The 20,139-nt window shown below is 36.2% G+C and overlaps 1 protein-coding gene across 3 annotated transcripts in view; it reads left to right on the top strand.

The window, feature by feature from the left end:
* Positions 1-20,139, top strand: part of LOC150107214 (roundabout homolog 1-like) — a 742,051-nt gene that overhangs the window by 316,711 nt on the left and 405,201 nt on the right. For all 3 annotated transcript variants that reach the window (XM_090391071.1, XM_090391072.1, XM_090391070.1), the window contains exons 6-7: positions 1,664-1,788; positions 11,678-11,837. In XM_090391071.1, coding sequence (XP_090247197.1) covers positions 1,664-1,788; positions 11,678-11,837 — 285 coding nt within the window. The remainder of the gene's footprint in view (positions 1-1,663; positions 1,789-11,677; positions 11,838-20,139) is intronic.

The following is a 20,139-nucleotide window of genomic DNA, read 5'->3' as shown; positions in this document are numbered from 1 at the left end:
TTGGTAACAACAGAATTCTTTGATTTGAATTAAACTTATTGCTATATTTTATATGGGACATTCTACTAGATGGTCACTAGACTATAAGGTCACTTTTTGAAGGAAACACTATTGGTTGCCTTAGATAGATTTTCACTGTGGTTTGTATTATGGTGAATATATTACAATATGCATGGTATCTAAGAAAAATTGACATAAATGGGTTTTATATTGGCTGAAGGATTTTAATTGATACTAAGTAAGAAATACCAACATTTCTTTGCTAACTTAGCTGGTTGGCTTCTTCACGGTGAATAAAAGAGATACAAAACAACTTAAACACTTAAACTGTTCATGAAAGAATGAACCAAATACAATTGTATTTTTTTTTACAAATACAGAAGAATGCATACATCAAAACACATCAAGCATGTATGATGTCAACTGTTCTTATACAGGAACATTCTGTAATTAGTAGCGAAATTTAACTCTGGCATGCTTAATGATCTTAATGATCTTATGAGGGTCTTCCAAATATCAGCTAGAATTAATCCTTGGTTTCTGTTGAGGTTGTGTTTAGAACAGATGACTGTTATGGCTTCTTTTATGTATCTGGAACAGAAATCTTCCTCTAAATAGGGCATGGAGCTTTTGTCCCATTCGATGGTATGGTTTGTCCTCGAGAAATGAAGGGCTAACCCAGAATTGTCTTCTCTGTTATTGTTTACATCTCCTAAGTGTTCTTTTTTTTAAATTTCCAAACTTCTTGAGGTCTGACCGATGTAATTTAATCCACATGAACAGGGGATGTTATAATTTGAAGAAGGCATGACTGTCTTTCGAAGATCTTAAAAAATGGTGAATAGTCTTTAAAGGTTTAAAAGTCACTCATATTTCATGTGGCTTGAGGAGTGTAGCAAGAAACTGTCCCAGCATAAGGAATGGCGATGGTGGATTTATAATGGATTAATTCTAGCTGATATTTGGAAGACCCTCATAAGATCATTAAGCATGCTAGAGTTAAATTTCGCTGCTTATTACAGAATGTTCCTGCATAACAACAGTTGACATCATATACACGCTCCATGCATTTGATGTACGCATTCTTCTGTATTTGTAAAAAAATACAATTGTATTCGGTTCATTCTTTCATGAACAGTTTAAGTGTTTAAGTTTTGTTTTTTATCTTTTTTATTCACCCTGAAGAAGCCAAATAGCTAAGTTGGCGAAACATGTTGGTATTTCTTACTTAGTATCAATTAAAATCCTTCGGCCAATATAAAATCCAGTTTGTGTCAGTTTTTCTTAGGTTCAGATGGTTGAAAATAACATAAAATCATTATGCATGGTATATCTGTATTTAACTTCTGTATTTCACTTATCTGCATTGCACTTGTTTCTGGTGATTTGCTTGTCTTCTTAAATATTTGGCTATAATCATTGTCGTTATTCATACCTGTAGCATTACACATGTGTTAATTTAAGAAACAGAAGTGATTACAATATATATATTAATTACTCTGTCCTCTGTCACTTGAGGGTATGTCTACTTTAGTATGTATTACACATCCTTTTTCTGACTAGTCAGTATTCATATTGATGTTTTATATGACATCAGAAGTCAAATTATTTTGTTAATATTGTTTGTTTTTTAATAGTTTATACTTTTCTTATTTACCAACAGCACGGCCTACATTTTTAATTACTCCTAAAGACCAAAGAGTAGGTTTAAATGGTATTGCTAAATTTGAATGTGTTGCAACAGGAAATCCACCTCCTTCCATATTTTGGACTAAAGAAGGCAACCAGGTAAGTTTTTTGTTGCTCATTTATATGCTCATACCACATATCATTATTTATGCCTATAAAGAGATGTTTTTTTATTTATGATTTTATAATTTTTATGATTACTATTACACAACACCTCCAAGGAGTCCATGAACTGCAAGATGGCACTCCACTCCACTCCACACAACCCACTGTCAACACATTTCTCCATCTACACGCAATGCTCTATCATGTCTACACACAGCACCATCTACTGCACAACAATGGCACCTTTATCTGTAAACTGCATGTCTACTGATTGTTTTCCTGGATATGGCAAATCAGCCATATACACAAAAGTGTAAAACCCAAACTTCTTTTAGCTCGGGTCTCTTCTAGTGAAGGATATTGTGTTCTGTCATTCTTCTAATTGTACTACAGAATAAGTTTGGTCTAGTTCTCTAGATGCAGATATTGAGAACATTTGAAAGACTATGTTCTTAATTTGATATTCATTCCAAAGCAACAAAAAAGTTGTTGCGGTTCTCAAAAAGACAGCAGGCATTGGCTTTTATAAGAAAGAATTTTGGATTAAACAAATTCAGAATATATATGTTATATAATAACTTCATTATTTGCAGAATTTTCAAACAAGACAAGTCTAGAAAAGTCACAAAAACACTTTCTAGAATGTGGCATCATCCAGCATTGTTTAAACTTAGCACTGCTTTGAATCTGCATTCTGATTTTTCAATTTTATGAACAATCAGATGGCTACAACTGTATACTATGAACTATTTTTGAATAATTTCTCTTTTTTGTTGTTTTAAACTTTAAGTTACCTTTTACCCCTGAAGATGTAAGTCAAACGACTTACGAAACTTGTCAGATTTTCTTTCTTTATTGTGCTTTTAGCTTAATAAAAAAAATGTGGTTCAATTATCGGAATATGCCTTATTCCGTTTTTCCTTTCTGTATTGCATTCCCTTTCTCACACTCTTCTCACTCACACTACTAACCCGCATTTAAAAGCACTCCTTCAATCTCTTCCATCCTACTCTCCCATTCACAATTATTGTTACCCTCTCTTAGCAACAGTTTCTTAAAACAGTCCATAAATCTTATGCAACTCTATTGATCTCTCAAGCTCATCTCATATAGTCATACTGTGCCCCTTTCACCTAACACAGCTCTGCCAGAATTCTATTTATGATTATTGCTTGTCCTCTCATATGTAGGCAACACCTTGCCTACCTTGCTACCATACTGTTATCTTGACTCTGCTCAGCAATCTCCTAACTTCCATACTCACATTCTCCTTGTTTCCAACCACACCATTTGTTTTTTTCTACTAAGAACAACTCTCTTGCTCCTTTACACCTCTTATCTTATACCTCTATTACCACACTCAATTTCCCTCTTGGAAAAATTCAAATTTTCTACATCATATTCAGATTTTAATTTTTATGATATTTATTATTCTCTATTTTCTTAAGGTATCTGTAGGATTTGTTTTCTTTAAGTCCAGTCTGTCTTATAAAAGACAGCCTTATAAAAGATATCAAAATTGTAAAAGCACACACAAAAACACTCAAAACAATAAGTGGGGGAAAATATCAGACTAAAAGCCTAAAGTCCTGTGAGAGACTTTAGGCTTAGACTTTAGATTTAACTGTTGGGCAGGAAGCCTAAGAATTAAAGTTTCCAAAATCTTGGGAAGTTTAACACAACCATATTTATTAAGATTAGCTTGGTTTACCAAATCTGCTGCTGATTCTAAGTAAAAGTTTTTCAAGTTTAGATTTGCTGCAGCGAAGCATGGTCGTTTTTTTATTATTTTTTTTTTTGATTCTGTTTCTGTGGAAAGGAATGTGCAGACATCCTTCTTCACAGACTATAGTAATACTATTACTATACTCTGTATCTGGAACTCTTCAGAGATAACAGCCTGGACTGTAAAAAAATATCTCTGTACTGTTTTCAAACCTTATCTGAAGCTGGCTGCGCTTGTCTGCTCCCTTAAGAATCTACATCCTTCCTTCTGCCTGTAATTCATAAACATAATATTCCTCTCTGTCCCATAGCAGATGCCACTGACCCTCTCCTCCACCTTTAAATTAGCCAAGCCATTAGCTAAATGTCTAAACCTAAACCTCATTAGCTAAACCTCAATGTCAATTCATCTGCGGGATTGGAGGGTATACCAGCTCGTGTCGTACGAGAAGCGGCTAAAGAATTGTCAGTGCCTTTGACCATTTTGTTTAATTTGAGTCGCGGGTCTGGTTTGGACCCAAGGGGGTGGAAAGAGGGAAAAATAGTTCCACTGCATAAAGGAGGTTCCAAGACTGCTGTTGAAAATTGTTCAAGGTCTTGGAGAAAATAGTCAAGAGGAAAATACAAGATTGGATAGATGAAAATGGGGGACAGCATGGTTTTGTGAAGGGTAGATCATGCTTTAACTTGCTCACGTTCTATAACACAGTGACGGCTGAACTGGATAAAGGTAACGGGTTTACAGTGATTCTACTGGACCTTGCTGAAGCCTGGAATTCTAATCAGTAAACTGCAGCATATGAGAATGGATATGGGGTTGGTGAGATGGATAAAGAGGGTGGTTGATGTTGAGATATCAGAGAGTGGTTTATTCAGAAGTAGAGTCCAAAAGATAGCCTGTGACTAGTGGTGTGCTGCAGGGTTCTGTTCTTGGACCACTACTGTTTAATTTGTTCATTAACGATATAGGAAAGGATCTGAGAGGAACTGTGTATCTGTTTGCGGATGATGCAAAGTTAGGTAGAGCAATAGTGAATGCTCAGGATGTCAAAATTTTGCAGGATGATTTGGATAGTTTGGAGGACTGGGCTAAGGAGAATGGATGTCAATTTAATGTGGAAAAATGTAAGGTTTTGCATTTTAGGGTGAAAAGATTAGCAGCAGTATATCACATTGGTGGAACTGCACTTCAGGAGATTGATGAGGCCAGGGACTTGGGTGTGTTGGTGGATAGGGAGTTGATGTTTAGGTGGCACATCGCAAAAGTGGCTAAATCAGCTCATCAAATCACTTGGATGCTGAAGAATACTTTGACGAGCAGAGATAAGCAAGTTATTGTTCCTCTGTATTGAGCCTTGATAAGACCCCATCTTGATTACTGTGCCCCGATCTGGTCACCTAGGTTTCTTCTCGATGGGGAGGAGATTGAGAGGATCCAGAGGCGAGTGACCAAGATGATAGCAGGTCTATGGAATGAACCTTATGAAAACAGGTTGAAGATTTGTGGGTTGCAGAAATTGGTTGATAGGCAGAAAAGGGGAGATATGATTGAGAATTCAAATTACTGAAGGGTTTCTATAAGATTAATTCAGAAGATATTTTTGAGAATAGGACTGGTACTGGGAGGACTAGGGGCCATCCATGGAAGCTTGGTAAAAGTGTGGTTAGCAAGGGTGTTAGAGTTAGGTTTTTTACTTGGAGAGTGGTAAATGAGTGGAATAAACTACCAGAGTCTGTTGTGGGTGCCATGACTGTAAATGAGTTCAAGGTGAAGTATGATAGATACTGTGTGAATGTTGAATAGTCGTTCTTGACATGATGTTGGGCTTCCCTCGATGAGTCTAAGGACTCCTTGGAGCTGCCCATAATAATAATAATAATAATAATAATAAATCCTTAATTCCACTTACTGGCCACACTTCATATTATATAAAAAAATCTATGCATTTCAAATCTTTAATTGATTTAGAGTTAAATTTTGAGTCTAATATTTTTCCACTTATTATTTTAAGTATTTTTGCGTGTGCTTTTACAATTTTGAGATTGTATCCGTGACAGAGAATAAATACAAGATTTAATAAACTTGTATTATATTGTTCCTCTGCTCTGTATTTATTCCATTAAACCAATAACTAGACTTTCATTGAACATTCTAGTCATTGGAGGTCATTTCCTTTGCATGTTTTCTTAAAATACATGGTGAAATCCCATGTAGTCAGATTGCCTTATTTACTTCCAGAGTTCTTAATATTTGAAACAAATTGTCCCTATGCACTTCTAAACAACCATCAACCATTCTCATCCTTTCAGGATTAAAACCTGCTTTTACAGGATGAAATGCCACAATAAAGGGGTCATTAAAGGGCTCCACTATATTATCTGCATTGATCATTCAAATTTTTTTTCCATCTAACTGCATTATTTATCCATAATAATTTCTTCTTCAATGGTCTACTTCAGGGCCGTCCAAAGCACTGCCCGCAGGCTACATGTGGCCTACAGTGCGATTTTGTGCAGCCCACCTATGGATTTTGATCCTCATGAGCGAAAAAATAAAATAACAATTTGAATCAAATGCTATTAGATATTTTAATTCTATCACTAATCAATAATCTTGATGTTGGTAATTTTATTTGGTGTTTTTACATCACTATATACCCATGTGTTTTTCAAATATTAGATGTGCCAAAGAAGTGCTCTTACACTGTTTTGTTCCAACGTGCATGCTCCAGGCGTTCATGGGGAACGTGAGCGCTCAGTTAGTGTTGTTCATTTGTTCAGCTTCCGAGGTAGTGTCGCTGCTGCTCACCAAATTACTAGATATGCATTATGATGCGGCCCATGGATTACCTAAGGTTGGACAGCCCTGGTCTATGTAATGAAACAATTCCTTTGGATTTTCCTTGGATTATAATGCTGATCTCTTCCCACTTTTTGCTTCCTGACTTGAGTATTATTATGTTCCTCATGCAACTTTTTTTATACTTTTTCAATAACTTGCTTTTTATTTGCAATTCCTCTTTGATTTCATTAGTCACTCCCTTTACACCAAATCATGTTTTTGTTTTACTTGAGAAATGCAATTTGCAGTTGAGAAATATTTCTTTACTAGCCTCCATCTCCATTAAATTTTCTTTTAAGTTTCCCTTTAACATTTCCCTTAAGTTTCCTAAAATTTTGGGAAGGTTTAATTGATGTTAAGGTACCCAATATCTCTCTCTCTCTCTCTCTTTCTCTCTCTCTCTGTGTGTGTGTGTGTGTGTGTGTGTGTGTGTGTGTGTGTGTGTGTGTGTGTGTGTGTGTGTGTGTGTGTGTGTGTGTGTGTGTGTGTGTGTGTGATTTCTGTTGGACTATTGTATAATCTTGCATCCTGCCTGTTAATATTCCAGATATCACATTTCACTTGTGATATTCTATTCCATTCTACTTATTTTAATGTTTTTAGCCTATGTTTGCTGTGGTGATGATTATGTTTGATGCTTGTAAAAAATTTTGAAAAAAATAAATAATTTCATTTTGAATTGATCACCAGGGTTGTGGCTAGTCACAACCCTGGTGATCTTTTCACAGAATATATATATCTGTGAGGAAAAAGATATATTTGGAAATTGAAGGCTGGTGATTATGAGAAGCTTAGAAGACAACTTGCATCTAAATGGCATGGAATGTAGAGTTAAGCAGAAAAGAAATGAGAACTGACTTCTTGGAAACTGACCAAAGAGAAACTTAACAACATGAACGAGAGAATGCATTCTGAACATCAAAAAGTAGAATGTGAGTCAATTGTTGAATGAATGAGGAGATTAAGCTTGAAATAGAACAAAATGATCATTTTTTTTTTCTAATGTTGCCATTACCCATAAAAGATTATTTGCAAATCTATAGTACATTTTGTACCATGGGTGGGCTAAGAATTTTTTTTATCTTTTTATCAATTTTATATATATATTTTTTGTATTTTTATTTTATTATTTACATAGTACAGAAAACCTGCTCTAGAGACCAAACATGGAACTTTTCAAGCCACTTCAGGCCTATAATAAATAAATGAAATTATTTAAGCGATGAAATTCATTTCCCACCTAAAGAAGATCACAAACATCCATGCCTATGTCAGAATTCAAACCTGCAGCCTTTGGGTTGAAGAGTAGGTTATGCTAACTGTTCAGCCAACAAGGCCAGCAGTATTATGGTAATAATCTGTTGCATTAAGAGTATAAAAAAGCATATGAGTATGAGCATAAATTAGCAAATCAGAGAAAGGAAAACCCTAGGAAATTTTTTTCGGTATGTGACAAGTAGAAAGAAGAATGATTATGGCAAAATGATATTAATAGATGAAAGTGGTAGACTGGTAAAAGTGGTAGATTTGCAGTTATTATTATTATTATCATTGTCATCTTAAGATCCCACAGAGACACAGATTTCAAATCAAATTCTCTGCAGATGCATAGCTCTCAGCAATACATTTTCACTACTATCCATGCAAAAGCACTGCTTCTCACTCCCCTGATCACACCCTCCATATACAGCTTCCAGGGATGAGCTCTTGTTCTCCCCCAAATCTCCGACAGTTTTATGAAACACCTCTTCAATGTTAATCCTATAACAACTCCTTACTAACTTGTGTCTCTATCATATTACCCCTCTTCTTTCTATCCACTAGACTCAGCCAATCGTCGCAATCTTTCTTCATAGTCTACATTCCAGAGATCAGAAACTATTTTAGTCAATTGCCTCTGGACCTTCTCTAGCATCTCTTCATTAGTCCATATGTGGCCTAATCAGAGTCTTATACAATGGAACCAGAATCTCCTTACTTCTGCAAGTCTTTGTCCTCTGCATCACTGCCATTATTTGTTGTGTTGTCCTCACAATTTTGGTAGTATTGCCTTTAAATTGTTAGATCCTTATCACCCCAAGATCTCTTATTTCTTCCAGCTACAACAATATATCTCCACCAAGAGAAAATTCTTCATCCCAATTTTAAAACCATTTTGCAACATTGAACTAGTATCCTCACTTCTGTGCCTATTCACTTAGTCTATTCAAGTTTTCTTGTAAGGCCACAACATCTGCTCTACTCCTCATAGTTTGTTCCAACTTTGAATCATCTACAAACAACTGTATATCCTCATTCCTAATTCAAATCTTCCTCTGTGGCCCTTAAAAAAAAAAAAAAAAAAAAAAAAAAAAAAAAACTCCTGAGGCATACCACTAATGACTTTCCTCTTCTGAGATATTGCTCCCCCATACACTACTTGTTGATACCTATCAGACAACCAATCTCCAATCCAATGCATTAGTCTAATATCCAATCATCCCATCCACTCTAGTTTGACTATCAACTTGTCATGCAGTAATCTATTAAAAGCCTTTACAAAGTCAAAGTATATTACTGTATACCCGTATCCAATGCTGCCGTCACCTTTTTGTAATAAGTAAGTAGATTACTAGAACATGATCCGTTTAGCAAATCCGTGCTGTCCATCAAAGATAATACCATTGTTGTCAACCCAATTCTGCATCCTGATTCTCACCAGCCTTTCCAACACTTTAATTACAACACCTCATACACAGATTGTTTATAATTTGATGCTTGAATTCTGTCACTTCCTTTATGAAGCAGTACGATCTTGCCTTCCTTTCACTCCTTTGGAACTTGACCCAATTAAAACTCATATTAAACAAATATGTCAAGGGAGATGTCAATTCCCTTGCACATTCCTTCAAAATGTGCAGTGATATATTATAAAGTCCCACAGCCTTATTAATATCAAGTTTGCTTAATTCCCCATATACTACTTCCTCACTCACAGTCAGTCTCTCCTCATCATCATCATCCACTGCTCTCAAACTCTCCATGATGTCGCGTTCAAAAGGATGAAAGACCATTATGAACTGCTCATTAAATATCTCAAGTATATCCTCTGCATCACTGCCATTCTACCATAATCCTTTTTTTTTTTTTTTTTTTTGCTGGGTATATATCGGAAGAATTTCCTAGGATTTTTTTGGCTTTATTAGCTAACTGCTGCTCATACTGAACTTTTGCTTCCTTTCAAGTCACCCTCCTTGCCTGTTCTTTGTATTTTTCATGGAATTGATTATTACCACTCCTCTTATGTTGCCTCCATATAATGCCTTTTTTTTCTGTATTGCTTAATCTCTTCATTGATCCATTTAATTTAATCTTCTGATCTTTGGAATACATTTAGACACTGCTTCTTCTAGATAGTTCTTGAATATCAACCAGGCAGTATTGATCTCCTTTTTGCCCACCTTCTCATAATCACTGGTCTTGTAGTTCCACAATACCCTTTCCTCATAGAAGTCCTCACATGGTTGTCAGTCACCCAGGTAATCACTTCATGGTCACTCTCACCAAATGTAGTGAGATATGACATCTTGTTTATAATAACATCCACTGATAGGATAATAAAATCTAAGCTCCTCAATACTTGTATTTTCTCTGTTATGCATCATAGCCTTAGGTATTTGCCCCTCAAAAACTCGAGAAACTAATTTTCTTTACTTCCTGTTGCTATCTTATTATCCCACTCTATATTTTGTAATTAAAATCGCCCATAATGATCACCCTTTTCCCATTTGCACAGGCCTATAGCAACAACCAATGAAGTATTTCATTCTATTCACCTTTCTCACACCGTACTGCCTCAAAACCACCACCACCACCACTTTGAAGTATTAAGTGAGCATTTCATAGTGTTTCATTTGTACTGTGAAATCAGGAGAAGCTCAAGTAAAATGAAATGAGAATGAAATGAAAAGAAAATGAAATGAGAGAAAGCTTACTAATGAACAAGCAAGTAGTATATAAGGAGCTAAGTAAATTTGATGTTAATAAGGCAGTAGGAGTTGATGATATATCACCACTTGACTTAAGGGAATGTTCCAGAGAGTTTGCATCAGTCATGGCCTACCTGTTTCACAAGAGTCTTACAATAGCACAAGTCTCAAAGGAGTAGAAGGAAAGTAAAATTGCTCCACTTCAGAATGTTGGTAATAAGGATAAGGCTAAAAATTATAGACAGATTTGCATATCTGGAGCTTTAGTTAATGTATCATGGAGATTGATAAGAACAGGGATACAAAAGTAGTTTGATACAGTTGTTTTCCCTGTGCTTGTCATCATGGATTTGTTAAAGGAAGGTCATGTTTTTCAAACTTACTTATGTATTATAACAAAGTGTCAAATGTATTGGACAAGGGAGAAGCATGTATTGTGGTAGATTTAGATTTTGCAAAGGCATTGGATAGATTGGCACACCAGGGATTGGTAACTAAATTAGAGCAGATGGGATTGGAAACTAAATTAGAACAGATGGAATTGGATGGTAACTAGCTCTCAGTCAATTGTTATTTAACTTGTATGTTAATGATATTGGGATGGGTTTGACTGGAGATATATAACTGTTTGCAGCTGATGCAAAACTGGAGAGAGTGATGATGAATGAAGTTTATATTGTGGCCTTACAGTGGACTTAAATTTCTCTGAATGGTCAAGTGTATAGAACTTAAGTTCAGTGTTGCAAAGTGGAAAGTTCTGGAATTTAGTAGGCAACAAAGGAGTTCTAAGTATACACCCGGTGGGGAAATTTTGGAGATTTGGTTCCCTGGTTTTCATGTTGAGGAGGATATATTGGAAATGGTTCAGATAAGACTGACTAAGATGGTAACTGGTCTTTGGGATGTGGGATATGAAGACAGATTGAAGGAATGTAATTTGCTAAGCCTTGTGAAGATAGAGAAGGGACATGATTGAAACTTTTCATTTGGCTAGGAGCTGTTACCAGGTTAATGTGAAGAAATTTTGCATAGAATGGGAAAAAGGGGATTAAAACAACGAACCACCCTATGAAACTGTATGAAGAGATTATGAGCTTCAGGTTCTTTGCAAGGAGCATGGTTGGTGGGTGGAATGTATTGCCTAACAGTGTGGTGAATGTGGATACACTGAATGAGTTTAAAGCATGATTTGATTGGCTTTGTGTATAACATTGTGTACCTTCTGCAGTGGGTCGTTTGACTCCATGGAGGTCTGGTGTTAATAATAGTAATTGCTCTATTTCTGCATTAATTAAGATACTTCGAATATTTTAAAAGTTTAATTCTCTAATTTTCTATCTTTCTCCAGGTTTTAATGTTTCCAGAAAGGTCATATGGACGCTTTTCTGTTACTCGGGATGGAATGCTTGTGATATCAGGTGTGATGAAAGAAGATCGTGGTTATTATGTGTGTTCTGTTCTTTCTGGGATTGGATCTACAATGTCTAAAGCATATTTGGAAGTCACAGGTGAGAGAACTAAAATTTTGATAATCAAAACATCCTTTGACATTTGTGAGTTAAAAAATATATTCACACTATTACTACATAAATGTTTGTGATATCTTAAAAAAATAATAATAAGTCATATCTTTAAAGGTACCTGTGACATGACTATAAACAATAAATTGCACGATAACCACAATAATTAACTTTAATGAAATGAAATTGCAGATATTTCATACTGAAAATAACAGTACATAGAAACATGCAAATAAAAGAAACAGGAATACAATGTACATACAGCAGTCAGTGGTTTATCAATTAAAAACTGTTGCAGCGTGCTAGAAATTAATATTATTAAAACTATTTTTGATGGTTACATAAAATAAGAATCTCCCAAACTTTTGGGAGAGAGAGAGAGAGAGAGTATATAGGAAAATATGTGGGAATGAGATGTTACTTCTTCAAAATTCTACCAATAGGTTCAAAGATGCCAGAAATATAAGGGATTGCAACCCCGTGGTCTGATGAAGAATCCTGAAGTGTTAGAACATAGGAATCAATTATCTGCTGGATTTGATTAGGGTTGTAGCCATTAAATTTCATTAACATTTTGATAGTGAGAAGTTCTTGTTGTAAGTTTGAGGGAGAGGAGCACACACATTATGTGCTCTATTAATTAAAGACTTGATAATACCAGTTTTTTGAGAGGTGTGATGAGCAGACTTTTGATGAATGCATCTGCCAGTAAAGGTAGATTTTCGATAAACACTGGTTGATAAATTACTGGAGGCTGTGCACTTAAGAAGGATGTCGAAGAATGGTAAACTACCAGCCTTTTCTTTTTCCATGGTGAATTGAATGCATGGATGAAGGCTATTGATCTGTTGTAAGAACGTGTAAGTTCATTTTCAGAATGAGGCCAAACAGCAAAGACATCAACATAAAGAAACTAATGAGAGGGTTGGGGAATGTCTGAGAACAAGATATCTTCCAGATGGTTAAAAAAATAGTTTGTCAAAGGTGGAGACAGAAGCTCTCCATTGCATAACATTCAACTTGTCTATAGATCTTGTTTTTTCAGCTGAAATATCTTGATTCTATAACAAATTCAAAGATTTTTGAATTTGTTATAGGAAATTTGCAATCAGGAAGGTAATCATCATATAGTAAATTAACAGTCTCAGATAATGAAATGTTGGTAAAAAGGGAAACAATGTCAAAGCTGACTAACAAATCCAACTCTTGTATTTGAATATCCTTGATTTTCTCAAGAAAATGTGTGGAATTCTTGATGAATGATCTAGATTGTCCAATATGAGCAGTTAATAGATGTAACAGAAATTTTGCAATTCTATAGGTGGGAGAGTCAATACCAGAAAGGCAATCCACTGCCTCTTCCCTCACCACATGGATGTCCTGGAGGTTGCCACAATGAAATTGGTGCCTTGGGCAGTCATTCACAATATGAGTGATCATCTGGGCCACTGGAACAGTCACAATAAGGGTGGTCTGACAGTCTCCGTTTATGCAGTAGGTAGCCACATCTGCCCTGGTTAGTACTGATTCTGTCGATAGATGACCAAATCTGCCTTGGAAGGGCAAAACAAGGCTGCAGAGCACAGGGATCTTCTACCAGGAAACCATTTGTTGGAAGATTGTTGGACCAGTGTTCTTTCCACATGTCAGGCGTTGATGGTAAGGTAGCTGAAGAGAGTTCGACCATGGACCACAAAGGGTTTCTTGATTTTAGGCAAAGACTATGTGGATTTATAAGAGTCTGGTGCAGAGGCAGCAGTGGGTTACTCATTACTTTGTTAAATACTTTAATCAAGGCTTGTCTTCTTTGTATATATGGTGGAGCAATGTTAGATAGGACAGGTAGCCAGGAGAGAGGGGTGCTTCTCAGTGTCCCACTAATTATGCACATGGTAGAGTTTAGCTGGGTGTCTATAATGTTGGTGTGCGCACTTCTTTCCCAGACAGGCGCACAGTATTCAGCTGCAGAGAATGCGAGGGCCAGTGCAGGCGACCTTAAGACATCCAGCACCACAACCCTAGGTTGTTCCAGCAAGCCGTGAGATGCTCATTTTAACTTTGTTGGACAGGTTGGTGATGTGGCTTTTATAGGTTAGGCTTCTGTCTAGGCTCACTCCAAGGTATTTCAGGTGAGGTTCATATTCTACCATTTTTTCACAGAAAGAGAGAGGTTGAGGTGTCGATTGGGCTTCAGGTACCACTGATTGAAGTACACCACCAGGATGTTCAGGTCTGTGTTCATGGTTATTTCCAGGTTGGCAAAAGAGGTAGACTGATGCAGGATAGCAAGATCATCGGCGTATACATATTTGCTTGAGCTGGTATGTGGTAAGTCAGACATATAGATGTTATATAGTAAAGGGGATAACACAGAGCCCTGTGGAAGATCATTGTGGAGGAATCTGGGCAAGCTCCTTTTTCTACAAATATGGACCCAGATCTTTCTGTTGGAGAGAATGGATTCAAAAAGGTGGAAAGTTGTTTTGTACCTTATGATATTGCTTAGCTAAATTTAGGAGGAGGCTCCTGATCCACACAGTATCATAAGCTGATGTTAGATCAATAAAAGTGGCTCCAGATTTAAGTTTCTTTTGGAAGCCTGCTTCAATCTGTGTTGTCAGGGCTAAGACTTGATCACAGCTTCTTCAATTGGTAGTGCTCTTTCGATGAGTTGTGAAATTCTTTTAAGGAGAATTCGTTCGAAGAGCTTAAAGGTGGAGCAAAGCAAGCAGATAGATTGTAGATTTTTGACATTATTTGGATCTTTCTCTGGTTTGAGCACAGCAATTATTTTGGCTTCCTGCCACAGTTTTGGTAGTTTTCCAGTTATAATATTTGAGAAAAGGGCAGCCAGCCATGTTTGATATCGTTGGCCAAGACGGTTTAGAAACTCGGGAAGGATACCATCCACTTCTGCAACCTTACCATGCTTGGTGAGTTTAAGGCTTCCTGTACCTGTTCAAGAGAAACTGACTGTAGAAGTTCAGGAAGCCTGGAGGCCATTTTCAGATTTTTGCTGATGGAAAATTGCACAGTTATTTTCCTGGTAGAGCTGGGAATAATGTTGGAGGTTTTCAGTAAATGATTAGCCATTTGATCAGGAATTATCTCTGGTGGTTTGTTCTGCTCCCCTTAATTTTCTCAGAAGTGACCAGCTTTTCCACAAGATTTGGTGTAGTCAAGTTCATGGATGGTTGAGGTCCATCTTTCCTTTCTGTTTTTGTCAAGTATTGCTATGAGCTCCTTAGCAGTAGTTTGGTATTCAGTTTGTTCATGTTTGGTTAAAAGTTCCTTGGTATCCCTTCTCCAGCCTCTAGGAATAAAGGCTTTGGCTGCAGTTTTAATTAGTTTGACAAATCTGGGATAGCAGTTAGAGGTGGATGGTATTGCTGTAATGATTTGCTTAATTTGCTTCTCAAATACATTCCAGTTGGATCTGCGAAGGTTCCATCTAGTGATTGGTTTTCCACAGATGATTATTGATATGCCGGTCTCTATTAGTGTAGGGCAATGCTGGCTGTTAGGAAATCTGTTGAGGATTGTTCTAGTTGTTGGCAGAGGGTGGTGTTCTGAGTCTTTAGAGACTACGGTGGTTTGTAGTCGTTGTAGATGGTGGTATTTTGAATTTTAATACATATGGAGTATTCTGCTTCAGGCATACATTGGGTTATGTACTTCTTTATGAATTTTTGCGAGGCTATGTAAACGAGGAGTTCTTCCAAAACGAGTGCACAACTTGTCCGATGTATTTTGATCCCAATTAACAACTTAATCAAGCAGCTTATTTAATTGTTTAATTTGTGTTTTTATGGGATTATAACTAATTTCTTGATAGGTGGAGGTATCATGTAAAAGGCAGTCTATCTTCCTCTCACAGTTGGCCTTATCCATTACCACTACAGCTTTTCCTTTATCTGCTTTCGAAATAGATATATTGCTCTTTTGTCTTAATAAAAACAGTGCATGGGTTTCAGCACTAGATAAATTACATGGAGGTAATTTGCTTTTAAAAAGTAAAGTAGCAACTTCAAAGCGTAATTTGTTAGCATCTTTGCTGGAAAGTCTGACAGATTGCGTTCGATGTTATGCAAAAAATCAAGATATGGGATGCATTTAGGTACCACGGTCAAATCATCACCTTTAGCCACTATTGACAACACTCCTACTAATAAATGGATTATGAATATTTCTGGGTGCCTATTGTCTGATGCTGAAACTAGTTTATTGACTAAAGGCCATGATTTATTTGTTTTTTATCTCGCAGATTCAATATATAAATTTTATAATAAGGTGAAGATCCGAACATTAAATAATATCACAATAAACTGGTATAATAAAATAAAGACTTAATTCTGTATGTTAGTCAAGTAAATATTAGTTTAATATCCAATGTTTCACTGACTGATATCTGTCAGCATTTTCAAAGGAATACACTGGTAAGCAATAGAAAGTAACAAAAACTAGGAAACTAACCGACAATTCTAAAAATTATATAAGGTTATCACTGTGCATGATACAATGATATAATACGCGTGTCGCAAGCACAACATTTTATTTGTTGAGACATTTAATGTAATTTTCATGAAAGTTCATTTCTTTTTGGTTAAATGATCTGATTAGTTTTCCATATATCTAGTAAGATTAGGCATTGATTCTTATTTAAGTTACCTGTTGAACAGGCGACTGTAGCAGCTTCTTTAAATGTTCTGGAATGGTAGTTGTTTTCTATGTAGGGCATATGACTCATATCCCATTCAATATTATGGTTGGTAGAGGCAAAGTGTGAAGAAAGGCCTGATATATCCTGTCTGTTATTCCTTACATAGCCTATGTGTTCTTTCTTTCTTGTATCAAACTTCTAGATGTCTGTCTGATGTAATTAATACTGCAAGAACAAGGTATGCTATAAACTCCAGAGTATTTGTAGAAAGGATGGCTATCTTTCGGTGATCTTATAAACTTTTGAATGGTCTCAATAGGTTTGAATGTTACTCTGATATTATATGGTTTTAGAAGAAGAAGAAGAGCTAATTTTCTGGATATGGTACTAACAAATGGAATTGTTATAGAGCTGATGTATTGGGTTTCATCTCATTGTCTCTGCGGTATGTCACTAAAGAGAATCTTGTTGATGATTCTTGTAAGGTAGCCATTTAGGGATAGATCTTTGGATATTTTCATTAATTCTTCTTGTAGGTCGCCATGGTCTGTGGTATTCTGTATAGCTCTTTTTTTTGAGCATATGGATAATGCTGAGTTTCTGAGATATGTGGTGAGACAAGTCGAAATGGAGGTAACGTCCAGTGTTAGTAGGTTTTCTATATACTGACAGGTTGATGCTATTGTCAGTTTGTTTCTTAATAAGGACGTCTAGGAATGGAAGTTTATTATCTTTTTCTAGTTCCAATGTGAACTCGATGGTGTTGTGGAAGCAATTAATTTTGTTTAGATAATCTATTAATTCTTCTTTTTTATGATTCCAAATGATGAAGATGTCGTCAACATACCTAAACCATGTGGTTGGTTTGGGAATAATTTGGGATAAAATTTGAGTTTCTAGATTTTCTAAGAGTAGGTCAGCACAAGAAGGAGAGAGAGGGCTACCCCTGGCTAATTCAGTGAGTTGTTTGTAGGTTTTTTGCCATGTAAAATAATTTGAAGTTAAGCAATGCTTGAACAACTTGGTGATGTTGGGTGGGAACAAGTTTTCTAAGATGTCGATGACTTCTGAAACTGGGATATTAAACTAATATTTACTTGACTAACATACAGAATTAAGTCTTTAATTTACTAATACTAGTAGTCAAGAAAAAGGTCATAATAATAAAACTGGTGTAATGTTGGGAGTTATGATATTTTGAGCCAATACTTTTGAAGTTATAGTATGAATGTATAGAAGTAAACTGCTTACTGTTTATTAGTACTCTTTCTTTTTTAACTGAAATAATCACACTGAAGATAAATAAGCATTCACAAACTGCAGACCATATATTTTAAAATGTTTCAATCTAAGAAAATAAATTTGATTAAAAATAATATTTTATTACAATTATCATTTGAGCCTCCATGTTGAGAACATGTTCATAATTGTGTGTGTGTAATGGAAGGACTTGAGCAAGCAAGAAAGTATTATCTGTTAATGTTGAAGAGCAGGATATTATAATCTTTGCGAATACATAGTATTCCCAATCATGGAAGGAAAGATGAATGAGAATAGGTGGATTTAGTTGGGTTAGCAGCTGAACTGTAAGCAGATGTCGGGTGGTTCTTGTTTGTGTTGATGTTGTAGTGGGCTTAGCTTAAATTGTGTGAATGATGGCTGCCATCATTCACACAATTCTATGGAAGATTACTTATGAAATAGAAATCCATAGAAAAACAATGCAGAAACATACTGTATTTGAGATAACGAGTGAATCTGTGAGAGCAGGATTTCAAGGTTGAGCCTACATCACATATAAAAATCTCAATATCTAGTATAGGCCAGAGTGCTGTCTTAAAATTAATTTCTTATTCAAAGAATATCAAAGCATTACTTCATCTCTCTAACTTGAACTAAAATTTTATTTTCTTTTTTTCATATCCGACCCACTCACAAAAGGTCACAAGACCTGTATTCTTTGAGGAAGGCTGTGCCAAAGAACAGAAGTAGATGGAATGAAAGAGAGAGAGCAGTGACTCTTGTTCTAACAATTTTGTAGGAAAGTAGAGTAATAATAGTGGCCACTTCAGCAGAGCCCTGTGAAGAGACCTCAATAAAGGTTGAAACTAGTCTGGGTAGTGGCCCTTCCCTTAATGCATAACATTAGACATATCCGCAAGGAGATGTGTTTGGCATTATGGGAGATACTGGGATAGGAGTGTTGGTAGCCTGCTCCACCTTTTCAAGGGGTCGTCCTGGTGTTGCACCACCACCTTACCCCAGTCCTGAAGATACTTTCAGGCGCAAACTTTGTTTGCTCACACTTGGATAAAGGATTAAACTAAATTTATTATATTCTAACCAAGTGAAAAATAAACTTTCAACATTTTTCTCTAAATCCAGAGTAATTTATTAAAAAGGTGGCACACCATTTGGCAACTCCTATAGGTAGAGATGACCTTGCTAATGCTTCTGGCTGGTATCTCCACTTGGGCCTGGCTCCCACTGAAGAAACCTCAATAAAGGTCGAAACTAGTCTGGGTAGTGGCCCTTCCCTTAATGCATAACATTAGACATATCCGCAAGGAGATGTGCTTTGCATTATGGGAGATACTGAGATATGAGTGTTAGTAGCTTGCTCCACCTTTGCAAGGAGTCGTCCTGGGGTTGCACCACCTTACCCCAGTCCTGAAGATACTTTCAGGTGCAAACTTTGTTTGCTCACACTTGGATAAAGGATTAAACTAAATTTATTATATTCTAACCAAGTGAAAAATAAACTTTCAACATTTCCAAGAAGGGAGAAAAATCCTTACCATCAACCATTGCTGAATAGTTTATAACCAATGAACATGCAACTGTATGTGTGTGCTAAAATAATTCATGCACTCTGCTGTTTCTTTTATCTAAATTCCTTATTGTTCTCTGTTCACATGGATGTTCACATGGATAATGGCTTACGATACGTCAAGACGAAATATCTGTATAATAAATCAATTTTTTACTCTGGTACATGTGATTCTGTAATAATGGATATCCCATAAGTTTCATATACAAGAAAATAGAATACCAAGTTGAGTAGGACATTGGCTATAAGGCCTCAGTAGCTCAGTCAGTATATAGGCTAAGCCCTTTAGTCAGAAAGACCTGGGCTTGATTCTGGTCCAAGACATGAAAAATCTTTATCTGGTTTCTTTCGACTAAAGGTGAGTTAGCCACTCTCATATAGAGGTAGGAGGGTTTTTCATCTGGAAATTCTGGTTTTTCGTCTCTCAGAACAGACAACCGTCCCCATGAGCACACACATTAATTGTTTCTTCCCCCCCCCCCCTCTTCAACACCTGACTCTGCAACAAGCTGGTTGGGTTAGCAGACCCTGCACCAAGTGGGATAAAAGTGCTATAAAGAGTAAGAAGAAGAATAGGAGATTGGCAGAAAGTTGTGTATAGGTTGAGCAGTATCCTGAAAGAGAAAAATCACTGGTGGTATACCACAGGGATCTGTTTTAGAGCTTTAACTATAATTGGAGAGATTACAGTGGGAATATGCAATTGTATACAGATAATTCAAAACTGATGAGAAATATTGTATGATGACTGGAGTAGGTGGCTTTACAGGAGGATTTGAATAAACTGTCAGAGTTGAGAA

This window comes from Typopeltis vanoorti, chromosome 4, assembly GCF_054136105.1.
Source record: "Typopeltis vanoorti isolate ZY-2024b chromosome 4, IOZ_Tvanoo_1.0, whole genome shotgun sequence".
Classification (NCBI taxonomy): Eukaryota; Metazoa; Arthropoda; class Arachnida; order Uropygi; family Thelyphonidae; genus Typopeltis; species Typopeltis vanoorti.
The sequence above is the reverse complement of the archived record's forward strand: the minus strand, read 5'-3'. Positions and strand labels throughout refer to the sequence as shown.